Here is a 13454-nt window from a genome sequence, read left to right on the forward strand (position 1 = left end):
TTAACATAGATGGTTCGGCATATTGCAACAAGAGATAAACGCCTAGGTCTCCATTAAATTGATTCAGGGTTTCTCAACCTGCTGTCCTCCAAATGTGTTAGACTACACCAATCCAGTTATTGCTGCTACTATGTGAGTTGTGTAGTCTAACATCTCTGGATCAGATCTGGTTAGAAGTGTAAGAACAGAGAGCTAAATCCAACTGTTAGTCTCCAACTATAGTAGGTCCAGTACATCAGCATATATAAATGTTGACTAACATGGTTTCCATTGATTCAACAGATCCAGTTTAGCTGTAAGCAATAACTGGGTTTTGGCTATACATTGCAGAGTAGTTTCACACACACACACACACACACACACACACACACACAGAGAGAGAGAGAGAGAGAGAATTAGCTACTTCAGAACTAGATTTGATTTTGTTAATTAAGGCCACCTTCACATGTGATGTATGTAGTAGTGCCAGAGTGAAAACTTGACAGGGCTCCTTTACTTGTAATGATTTTGTGGAAGAGAGAAAATCAGCAAGTGTGGTTGTATGCAAAGCCACACCTGCTGAATTTCTCTTTTCTATAAAAACATTAAAGGTGCAGAAGTCCTCTTCAGTTTTTATTCTAGCAACTCTAGACATGTGCCAGATAACAAATTTTCTAACAGTAAGCCTCACTGGGACCAGTGGTTGGCTGCACCGTACATTCTGTCTGTATCATAAGAACATTCTCCTCTTAATGGGAGAGTGGTCAAAAATGTCCTTTTTTCCCTTCAATTTTTCCTTGAAAAAACCTTTCAGAAGAGTGGCTCCATTTAATAAATTTCTTGCCAAGTTTGCAAGACTGCACAAGGGCATTGGGAACACGGGGAGTCTCAACTGCTAGTTGGATTTCTCAGGCAATTTACTCAAGCCCTCATAAAAGCATCATTAATGTCCTGCTTAAATTTTGTTAGCCCTGTTTTTAAGGCGAGATGCAGAATTTCACGATCCCAATGCACTCTACCAAAAGGGAGGGGAGGAAAACAAGGGGAAGGAATGGAAAAATGAGGGAAAAGCCAAACATGGTATTTCATAGAAATTTAGGAGTTAAAGAAAGAGAACTGTGCTTCAGTACATTTTCGTTTTGAAAGCAATAAATTAAAAGCCATTAATAGGTCAATAGGCCACCATGATACAAGAAAAAAGTCCTTTTTTAAAAAAAAAGTAGGCTAAAAGTAGGCTTAAATATAAACATATGGAATGAATGCAAGAAAACAGCATCTCAGCATTGGCTTAACTCTGGAAAAGAATTCTTCCATGAGATGCTCTGTAAAATGTCTATACACAGTATCATGTATAGGGACAAAAATGCACCAAATATTTTAAAGCTTAAATTCACTATTGGGTGGGGAGAGCAAGAAGAGGTGATGGAGGAACAGGGAAACCAGTAATCAAACTATCTTCAGAGACGAATTTCATTTCCCAGCTGTCCGTGGCTGACTCTGGGAGAGAGGAGAATAGCAGTCTGCTGGGTTGCACCTTCCTGTTGGCCCTGGGGGCCCCTGTGGTCCGGGAGGGCCTGGCATACTAGGGACTAAACAAATAATAATAATAATAATAATAATAATAATAATAATAATAATAGCCACAATTAGCTTACCAAGAATTTAACAACAATTTAACACTAATTTGGTACTTCAGAAGAAACCAACGGAGAAGAGTTTTCTTTTCATACACTAAATGGGAATTAATGTGAGGCTGGAATCTTAGCCAGATGTTGTTGCTCTCTCCTGATTGTTCTGTAACTCAGGTGCAGGCAAACTGTAGAGCTTGGGAGTACCCAACTGACCTCCCAGGCTGTTTTTGTGGTCCTCAGCACCTCCAGACCCACCCCTGATGATCATTTTCTGGTGATTTGTGTTTTCTGGAAGCCCCGAGGAGTTGCAATTCACCTTTCATATCCTTCCACCCACAGTTACAAAAGTATATGCCTTCCAATCATGATGACTCTATGAATTTCATAGGAAATTCTTAGGGAAGGCATACTCAGAAGTGATTTTGTCAGTTCCTTCCTCTTAAATATAGCCCAAGAGCAGCTGGTACTCCCTAGTGGTCTCCTTTCCAAGTACTAACCAAACCTGATACCTGCTTTTCAAACTTGACATCCAGGCACTAAAAGCTATCTCTTGGGGCATTTTTGGCAATTCATGTGAACCTTCCTCCCCAAGGATCCCTGGAGTAGAAAACTGGATCCAGGTCCACCCTAGTCACCCAACCCTGCTGTAACTCATTGGGGTTTTTTGCCTGGAGAAGTGTGAATTGGTAGTTTTACCTGAAGGACCAGGTGGGCCAGGATCACCTGGCAGGCCAATTCCAGGCTCACCTCTTTCACCTTTCTGTCCTCTGTAGCCTAGAGAAGATTAAAAAAGAAGAAGAATAAGAGTGCCCTGAAACTACCCCATTGTTTTTGTGCAACCTCTTTCCCAAAATGTAATGGTTGAGAAAACTGTAAATTTCTCCCCACTCCCTCGATGATAGTAATTCCAACAGTAATTTGTATACATTAATTCAGAAGATTAAAGAAAACCAGAAAATTGCTAGCAGATATGAACACACCCTGTGACCATAGATTCTTTGCTTCTCCCACTTTACTGGATTTACTCCCACTTCTGTTTTACATTTTACATTTCTAATCACTAGAATGGATTAGAAACCATTTAAGGAGTGAATCATGCATTAAATGATGCACCCCCACCACTTAACACTCTAAAACCAACATAAAAGTAAGACTGATTGGGAATTGCATAAAGCTTGGAGAAATGTACAGTAAGAAAAATGAATGCATAATGTATCATAATATGCATTGCAACCTAAAAAATAGGATGCAACAGGCTTAAATTTAATTTGAAATGGAAAAGGAAAAAGATCTGGAGTTACTTTAGCAGGGTTACATGGGGATTAGAATCATGCTTGGACAGAACATGAGATACACGTTCAGATCCCCCTGCTTAGTGTATTGGGCCATGCAGAACCAGATATAGAATACAGTCATTATGAGGAGGTTGCTGGAAAATACATGGTGTTTACCATATGGGATTTGCATTATGCAGCCTTACTTACCAAGTCCGATCTTCCACACTGTATGGCAAATTTAATGCTAAGCCTGAAACTAGTGTAAAAAACTTCTTTGTAATGCAATGGACTATGTAATGACATCCCAAGATGCCAATGGGAATTCCACATTGCCCAAAGCTGTTTTTGGGAAAGGCTTAGAATCAACATATCAGGATTCTGCTTTGGACCAAAGCAGCACTCTCACAGAAATGGATAAGCATTTATTAAACAGAGGCTGAAAGCCTGTTAGTGAGTTACGATGCAATGCTAACATATGGTATGGTGCAATGCCAATGTATGCTATCATAACCCATGTTTTTCTTCATTGAAGAGGCAGGAATTATTTATTGATCATGAAATGGCCAAAATATCCCCCCAACCCACCCCCAACACAGCCATGTCTATGAGCTTTATCATACTAGGGGAGATCCTGCGGGAAAACATGAGTTAAACGCAATTTAAAGTACATTCGAATTTAAACCAAACTTGCAAATTCTGTTAGTCACACTAGGCACTGCTGAAGTGAAATAATGCGAAGTTAATGTGAATGCAAAGCAGAATAAAACTGCAGGTTTTTTTTTTTTAACTTTTGGGTTGTTCCAAAAGTAAAAAGCTGCTGGTTTTCTCTGCTTTGCGTTCGGATTAACTTCGCGTTATTTTGCATTAACTGCGAAGTTGTGTGATAAACTTTGGGCATTTCCGCATTTTCTTTGGTTTAAATCAAGTTTAACTCCCGTTTTCCCGTGGAATCTCGCTAGTGTGATAAATTCCATGGTCAGAGAATAGGAGATTTAGAGGAAACACATCTAACTCTTTTCCTATAGCTGGATGTACTGGAAGAATACCATTTGCATGGACCTCCTGAGTTTCCTGTGGATGCCTATCACTTTATGTCAAGCCATAGGAAAACAGGTAAATGTGTCTCTGCTGATCCCCCTGTTTCTCCAATGACTTGAAAATTGCCATGCTGTCTGCATAGGGACTTCATCACTTAAAGTGTGGGTTAGAGGGATAGCACTGGGAGGCATAGCTATGGAGATGCTGCTACCTGCCAGGCATATGTTTTCCACTTGGCCAAAAGTGCTTTTTAAGATAGTAGGTATGATGGTTTCTAAGGCCCTCAAAGACAGGACTTCAGTTCCATAATACTGAAGAAAGCAAATAGATCAGACCCTTTGGCTCCTCCCTAAAGTTTGGCTCCCCTACTGGAGCTTAGTATGCAAATAGGCTCCACCTGTGAAAGCTGTTGAATGCACACATCTGGAAAAGAAAAACTGGAATTTGAAAATCAAAAATAGCCACTTTGGCCCTGTAGCAGGCACATCTTTCTGTGCCTTTTTATTTGGCATAATAATGATAGTACCACAATGCAGATTTTAAAATTGTAACCCCTGGCTCCCAAACAAACCCTCTTTCCTCCAGCTGCAGTGAAATTAGGAGATGCTACATAAGGGCGTTCTGCAGTTTTGTACTCCTACAACTTAAGGTTTAACACTAACCAGATATTTGCAGAAGCCATCATTTCTCTTACACAGTCTTTTAGAGATCTACTAATAATCTGGTCAGGACCTAAATACTGTAAAGGCACCAGATCCTTAGTTTTTTGTGGCGTTTTCAGGCTATGTGGCCATGTTCTAGAAGAGTTTATTCCTGACGTTTCGATGGCATCTGTGGCTAGCATCTTCACAGAAGATGCCAACCACAGATGCTGGTGAAACGTCAGGAATAAACTCTTCTAGAACATGGCCACATAGACCAAAAAACCTACCAAAAACTATGGATCCTGGCCATTAAAGCCTTTGACTTCACACCAGATCCTGTTTGATCCTGGAAGCTAAGCACAGTCATCCCTGGTTAGCACACCTGGCTGGGAGAATACCCACAAATAGTAGGTGCTGTAGGCTGTATTTCAGAGGAAAGACAACCCAAAGAAATTCATGGGGTTGCTATAAGGTAAGTCAACAGGTGATGAAAGCACACACACACACACACACACACACACACTAAACTGGTTGGTGGAATATGTTAAAGCAATCCAAGCTAATCTAAATGATCCAGAACAGTCATCAAGTGCCTGTTAAGGAGAAGGATAATATGTTTTTCTGAAGGCATGTGCAGTTTAAAATCAGTTTGTAAAATTCTTTCGAAGGACAAGCTCTCTAATATTACTAGGAAATGAGGAGGGTAACTCTACCAGTTGTTTGAGAGAACGGCACGCTGAACCTTTCTTACTGCCTGCATTAGACAGCTTACTGAAATCAATAAGCCAAGTCAATCATGGTCATTGTAAACTGCATTGATTTCATCAGCTGGTGGACTGAAGGGTCATAGCTTCATCTAAAGTGAATTACATAACAACAACTCTACCACTGTACACATACAACGCAGGAGAAGTCCGGATCGAGTACATGATACCTCTGGGCTGGGTACAGAGGTGTGTGATAACATCTATTTTTAAATTGTTTAAACACATGCCCAGTCCATGCCCAGCTCAGGATAAAAAGGCATGTAATAATTTCCTATGTCTCATTCTTGAGATTAAACATATGATTCCATCTGAGATGTACCTAATCAAAAGAGGAGGGGCCCCCCTACAGGTGTTTGTTTAGCAGCTAATTCCAAATGCCAGGTAAGACTTTTATTTTCTGTGGCTACTGGAAAGAGGCAATTAGAAGAACCAGCTTCGATTAAACATGATTTTAACTAAAAAGACTATAGGGGGAGATGGGTAGAGTGTAACCTTTCCAGATACTGACCAGCAATTCCCATAACCAATGGCATGGGATGCTGGGAGATGCAGTTCAACAGCATCAGGACAGATTAATTTTGTCTACCCTGGTATAAATCATTGACCTTTGTAGTGTTCACCCAGTAAGTACAAAAGGAGAAATGAGATCTACTTTTAATACCTTTATCACCTAACAACAGAAATGTAGCACAATTTTGACTGACCAAAATTTGGCCATGGTACGAGTTAGTTTACTCAGTCACCTTAAGTATAAAGCAGTAAAGAATGGTACAGTGGACCCTCTACTTTCACTGGGGTTAGGGATGAAAGACCACCATGAAAGTGGAAAAAAGGCAAATGAAAAAACTATTTTTTAATCTGAAAGAACACATTCCTAATCTCTAGGTCTTCCAGTGCAACTCTGTGGTCAAGATCCACTAGATGTTGACAATAAAATTGTGCTGGAGGACCAACAAATGCCTAGAGAAGTGCTCTCTCTAGGAATTTCTAGGTTCTCCAGAACAATGCTTGATGCAAGTTGGCCATACAGCCACTCTGGAAAACTTAGATGTTCCTAGAGATAACATATTAATAAAGTTCTGGGAAATGGGTCTAACAGCCTGATCCTATGGTTAGAAATGCGCCCGACTGAATTAATAATAATCAAATCTGCAAAATTAAAAAGTATCAATTAAAAATAAAAAAAAATCAGATCTGCAAAAGTCAAAGCCACAAAAGTGGTGAGCCAACAGTATTTGCTCCACTGACCACAGTGCCTCAAGAGTCCAACCTCAAATGACTAAGAGTGGGAAAAAGAAGAAAGCATAGACTGGTAAAACACACACATGCAAGGGGAGCATGCATAGCATGACAGGACATACATGTATTAACAAATGAATGAACAAACAAACAAGCAGGCATTGAAACTGAACCTTGTAGATTAAAAAGGAAACAAAAACATTATCTTCACATGTTAGTTATGAAAACTGTGTCTTCTTGAGTAGAACTTTTAAATGATTATCCTGTTGGCCTTCAAGGACCGTCATTCTTTATTTTTACAAATATGTGTTCCAGAAAGGTGGCACAATTTGTTTTAATTGTTACTTTTTCCACTCCATCATGAGGGCAACTACTGTATTTCTCATCTTCTATACAATCTCTGCTTCCTTAGTTTGACAATAAATACCTGTTTTACAAAATATGAGCCCAGTTAAACTAGACATTTTTTTAAAAAGGCAGTAACCCCAGAGGACATGTATCTGTTGAATTTATACATGAGTAATCCATTAAAAACAACACAACACACACACTACATCAGCTTCAGTATTCCTACCATATGTACAGAATGAAAAATCAAATAGATATGAATCAATATAGTCTGAAAAAAATGTAGTCATTCAAATTCAAGTCACTGTAGAAAGGTAATATCAAAATAGTCTAACTGTTCACATTTTATGGATATTAATGTTAAAAATAATGCTCAGGTACATTGGTATCATAGGCGTACATATGTTTAGTGTACTGTTGAGTAACAATAATTCTGCAAACATTTAATAAAACATTTCACCAATCACTTTCTAAAACTTCTGCTTTATTTTAGACATTTAATACAGTAAGAAAAAGACATTTAAATATGGCATATGAACACCATTCAAGAACAATCCAAAACAGATCTCCATCAATAGTACAATAGATTTTACATGAGGTATATTTTAATAATGATTAAACTTCTGGAGTTTAACTTCACAGTCTACCTGAGTGAGATTTTAAGTCCATCATGAAACCCCTGGTGTAAATAGAAGGGTATATACTGCAGTAAAACATGCCAGACCTATAAAACCAGATTTAAAATCTGTTATTTAAAAAAAGTAATTTCTTTTAGCACCTTTATCGAGTGATTACAGTAGGATTTCTTGTGAAGGCAGTGTTGCAATTTGTCAAATCTGAACTATTTTGTTACAATCTCTTAGGGATGGAAGCACTTTAAGAGGGAATTAGGGTCTTGTTCAGATGATGAAACAGTGCTTGTATGTCTGGCCTGTGACAATGTGGAGAAAACTCCCACAACATCCATAGCTATGTCTGTGAAAGCTTGAAAAGAGGGACACTGAGATTAAGGAAATAGTTTCTGTTTAAAAGTTGTGCTTGCATAGCCAAACAGACAAGTGAAGAGAAAATAAGCACTGATTGTTTGTCATATCTGAACTTCTCGAGTTAGTTTGGAAGACCTCAAACTGTCTCTGTTCATTTATGCTATTAAACATGTTGGATCTTTATGTTTTATAAATGGAATTAAAGAGACTTCCAGCAGTTTCAGCATTCTGTATAAAGACTAGGGATGATGGGTCACTATGGCCATCCACATATTGTTGGACTGTACCTTTTATCATTCCACACTATTGGCTATATGGCTAGCCATAATGAGAGTTGTAATCTAAACAGCATCGGGAAGGCTACTGATTGCCCATCCCTGAGGATTTTTTAAGTCCCTGTATAAAACACATATGTTTAAAATAATGGCCATTAATGACCTATGTGTCTGTGATTTGGGTGTGAGTGTTTCGTGTCTTCTGATACATACAAAGGCAGGGGTCTTCCCTCCTGTCAATTGCTCATCCTACATTTGCTTCAATTTATTTTACATTCTGTTTCTTACCAAGTATGTTGTCTGTATATCTCATTTTCCTGAACCTGGGAAGATATCTCTATTGCCCTACAGCAAATATGGAATCTGTGCAGCCCTCTTGATTTTGTTGGACTGCAGGCCCAAGGAGCCCTAGCCAACCTTATATAATGTTGAGGAATGCTGGGAGTTTCAGTCCAACATCTGGAAGACCATGTGCTTTCCATCCCTCCCTTACAGTGTAGCAAAATAATAATGTATTGAACTATGGAGAGTTCTAAAATGAAAATGGAATCCTTTATTGATTCATATATGTTATGTATGTATGTATGTATGCATAATGTATGTAATTAAAGAGGCTCAATTTGTCCAGGACATCACTCCATTCCTGGATGAGATGGCATTTCATCTTAGATAGTTAAGTATGGGTAGAATGTAGCTTTCTACTGAAGAAATGCTATGCTCAGAGTATTTGCATGGGTCAAGACACTTTAACATGTCTTGAAGGAAATACAGTACCATTATCTTGTGAGTGTTCAGATTTTTAAATTATATTTTATGTTTATTTTCTGTGTGAAGCCAGCTCAGAATGATGTCTGACATCCTATATTGCAGTTAAGGAACTGTAACCCACTGTTACGGATCCGTAACTGCTCCATATTTAGTAATACAGGTACTATTTCACCATTGCCCTGATCATAAAGTCTCCCCTCCACGAATCCACTTTAGCAGCCAGCAGATGCACCAGGTGATGAAGGTCTGTTCTGCTAGTGATTTGGGCACAACAGAATGATGCTTCCAGGCCCCTCACACCAGTGAGCGAGACTCCAACATTCAGAAGCAAGACCTTTGTTACAATGCCTCATCGAAGACTCACTCACTGGCAGGAGAGGCATGGAAATACCAGCTGAACAAATCTCCATCACTTGATGCAGCAGTTAAGGTAGGTTTTGAGGGCTCACAGGATGTTACTTAGTTATTTGATTTGTAAGTAGATCCACAATGTAGGATCCTGGAGAATGTCATTAAAAGGCCAGTGTCTCAAAAGAAATATTTTTAGTAAAGTACTCTTACAATCCAGTGTCATCTGACATAGTAATCTACTTCATAAACTTCATGGTTCACCACATGGGTAGCTCAGTTTTCTCAAATGGTACTAAAACCTACCAAGTATAATTAAATTATTCCCTGCACCAAAAAAACCTTTGTACAGTTTAGAAGTGGAAGTTGCTTGCTTTGGGACATTTGATGTCTGATGGCTATTAGGTGTCCCATTTGCTTTGTGTGACCAGGTGAGTAGTGCAAATCTGTCTCTCTCACCTCTTTCCCTGGTATGTGTTGATGGATGAGTGTGAACTAAGCAAATACTGGGGAAACTAATGTTGTCTCACAGACATCTGGCAGCTCCTCTTTCTCTGATCAACTTGTTTGTAAACAAATATAAATATATAACTTTCCCAAGTTAATCAATTTTCAAAATTACTCTGACTACACAAGGGGAGATCTTATGTATGAATCCTCCTCTGAGATGTTTTACTGATTAGATAGACAAAGAAAAATGCAACATTCAAATACATTCTTGATCAGGGTATAGTCTGCAGTCATGAAAAAATTCTGAAGTGTAGCAACAGAGGCAAAGACCATAATCTAGTATATACTTGACCATACACAGCCATACCACTTACTGTCTCTAACATTTACAGAGCTCCATTAATTAAACCAGCATTAACTGAACTCAGCCACAGAAAGCTCCCTATTCCCATACCTATCCCAAAAGTTCAACAGTGAGAACACCTTCATGTGTTACAATCATGACAGAACAGTACCAGTAAGTAGCCTCATTCAAAACTGGTTTTATCTTTCACATTGATTGAATTCTGAAATAATAAGGCCTGTAGTGAATCTTCCATGGAAGCAATTCCTCATCCTCTTCTCCCTAATAAATGATTTCATACAGTGATTACTTAATGATGTGTGTCTGTGTGTGTATGTGTGTAGTACGCTATATATGATCAAAATAACACTGCTATTGCTATGTATGAAATCCTAATGGGTACAAACATAGATGAAGTCATGTACCTGTTACTGACAATTTAGGGGGGTCTGTGGGTGCTATTTTAAGGAAATAAGCTACCCAGAAAATGTTCTTCCAGTTCCAAAGATCTTCACAAAAGATGTGAATGTTGTATGCTCTCCAGTGTGCAAGAATCTCCCCTGCCATGGATAGACAATTTTAGCAGTAGTTCAGATAATGCTGACTGTGTATGTGTGTGTGTGTACCTACATGGGACTGAGGTTCTGAGTCTTCCCATATACCATCTTTTGGCACCCAAAAGATTGCAACCTGAATGGCGATTCCTCTGCAGATACTGTTTTTACAAGTGAGTCATCTTCTTGGGGCCATATCAGATCTTTTCAAAGAATATAACCCTTGGTAACAGTTCTACTAAAATTAAGCCTATTTAAATCCTGTTGACTCCAGTGGTACAAATACCTGAGGATAAATGTTATTCAATTACTAAAATTGTTTCAAGTCAAATCCTGTTTCTTTGACACCAAGGAGTTTATTAGACAAGGGGAATTGGAAGTATAATACGATGGCAGTCACTCCCAAGAAAAATGGAAATCTACAAGAGCATTTAGCTCATTTAAACCTTTATGATTTGATGTTTGGTAGCAGGAGGACGTATCCACAAGAGACCTATTTCTAATGCGTATCTCCTTATCTATTTCTCAACTACAGAAGCAGGTCATAGCTTATACATGACATTCATCTGGTTCTAGTGTGGTGACAGAGTTAATGGAGAAAAAGCAACAACAGAGTCTTGTTGCAGCAGCATAAGGACTAGTAGGTTTATTGCAGCAGAAAGCCTTCACAGGCTAGACACTGCACTGCCAAATAATTGCAGCATCTGATAAAGTGAGATCTGGTGCACAAAACTTTCAGCCACAATAAATGTGTGAAATTTTTCAACTGCCACAAGATTATTTGATATCCTTAAGCCGAAATCACAATACCTTTATAACTCCTTACACTGCATCAATGCTTCCAAGAAAAAAATTGGTTTATGATCCCCTGGTGTGTAAGGATTGTAAAAAAGAAAAGAAAAGAAAAGAAGGAAAAGTGGGAATATTAAAGAACTGATTATACTTGCATACTTGAGGGACGAGAGAGAGGTAGCTGACATTTTTTTTCTGGGAAATGGGTCTAACAGCGTGATCTTGTGGTTAGAAATGTGTCCCACTGAATTCGTCAGGAATCCCCATTGCAGCTTCAGCTTTATTTATTTATTTATGGTATTTATACCCCATGCTTCAGCCCTAAAGGCTATCAGAGCGGCTTACAATTATTATTTTTTAATTAGACGGTTCCCTGCCCTCAGGCTTACACTTCTTGTAAAGGTGCATCTACTTAAAATTATATATTATAATTAAAATTCCTCATTTTATTCTGTCAGAGTAAAACTGTGGTGATCTTGGAGGTGCAGGGTGGCATGGTATATTATGTTCAGCTATGCAACATGACAATATCCTTACAACTAAAACAGCTTTATATTGCTACCCCTACCTACCCCCAACTCCCCATCCCCCTGGCCTGGGCTTCGCAAGAAGCATCATTCCCAGCCTTCACACTGGCAAAGATGCCAATGGGAAGGAATTCACATTATAACTTGGCTTCCTGTTTCTCACATACATCTCAGAACAATCCACTCTGTGCATCCTCATTAAACAGTCTGGCAGAGACATTCAAATTGACCATTTACAATAAATTGATATATTCAGATGATAAGCAAGCCACTTGCATTAAAAATATATATCTCTAGTCCCCTTTTAACGCTCTCCTTGATCCTTTTATTCTGATTCTTCTCATTCTGAGCCCATCACACTTTTCAACCTTCAGTCAAGGATTTGCTCTTATCAGTCTCTATAGCGTTTATTCTTCTCCTCACAGCTTTGTGTTCCGCACTTCTTCAGGCTTTGCTTTCGCGTTCTTCATTCCAGTCTGACTTGCTCTGACTCCAGAGCAGACCAAACTAACAAAAGATAATAATTAAGAACTACCTATTTTCATATATACTGTACTTCATTATTTATTACCCCAATAATATTTTTACAGCATGTTCACTAACTATTCTGCCTGTAAACCTTAAATGGCAGTCTGATCTCTGATAAAGAAACAAAGAGGAAAACATTGAAAAAGTCTGATTTCTTGGCATCTGAATGAAGGACAGAGCAGCTTTAAAAAAAACTCCAAACACATTTTTCAATTAATCAATGCACTGCTGTGTGTTAACTGCAAATGAATATATACCAAATATAGTGCAAAGCTAATTATAAATAAGTACAGCAATAATTAGATTCACAGCAAGAGAGGCTACTATAACATTTCAGCTTTATTAAATTTTACTACACTATAATGTGCATATTCTTGCTAACAGATGCTATAGCTCAAACTATTATGTGATGATACTCTCACTGCTAACATGACATTGAATTTGAGCCCAGAGTTTGCACTGTTGAAGATTCAGGAAAGGTGTCTAGCAGTGTTCTAGTGTTATCAATTATTGGGATTATTATGCATTGATTAGAAGTTTTTAATATACATAAACACACACCTACTAAGTGTTAATATATTGGTCTAGTCTGGAAAACACTAGTATGGATTTAAAAGTTAATCAATAGATAGCTACAAGTGTAGCTTCACTCAACTCTGAAGATGTCTGGAAACTTTAAAATAAAATGCATATGAAGATAAATGTTTGGAATCCCTACCTGGGGGTCCAGGTTCTCCAGGTGGTCCAGGTAGCCCATCTTTTCCTGGAAGGCCTGGTTTTCCATGTGTCTGGGAAGCTAGCATGGCAGCTGGCAATTTGAGCTGAGATACAAACTGAGACATCCTCTCTTTATCCATTAAAAACAAAACAAAAGGAAAGGAAAAGTAAGTAAGGTGACAAAATTCAGAGACATCCTCAGATGCAACTGAGGAAATAGACCAAGTCTATGAGAGCATATGC

General features: G+C 38.5%; 1 protein-coding gene across 1 annotated transcript in view; it reads right to left on the reverse strand.

Annotated features, from left to right (window-relative positions):
- Positions 1-542: 542 nt before the first annotated feature.
- COL19A1 (collagen type XIX alpha 1 chain) overlaps positions 543-13454 on the reverse strand; it is a 73102-nt gene continuing 60190 nt past the window's right edge. Inside the window, exons 28-30 of the mRNA XM_042447020.1 lie at positions 13213-13341; positions 2307-2384; positions 543-1568 (exon numbers count right to left, since the gene is read on the reverse strand). Of these exons, the coding sequence (XP_042302954.1) occupies positions 1450-1568; positions 2307-2384; positions 13213-13341 (326 nt within the window). The 3' untranslated portion in view covers positions 543-1449. The remainder of the gene's footprint in view (positions 1569-2306; positions 2385-13212; positions 13342-13454) is intronic.

This window comes from Sceloporus undulatus, chromosome 1, assembly GCF_019175285.1.
Source record: "Sceloporus undulatus isolate JIND9_A2432 ecotype Alabama chromosome 1, SceUnd_v1.1, whole genome shotgun sequence".
Lineage (NCBI taxonomy): Eukaryota > Metazoa > Chordata > Lepidosauria > Squamata > Phrynosomatidae > Sceloporus > Sceloporus undulatus.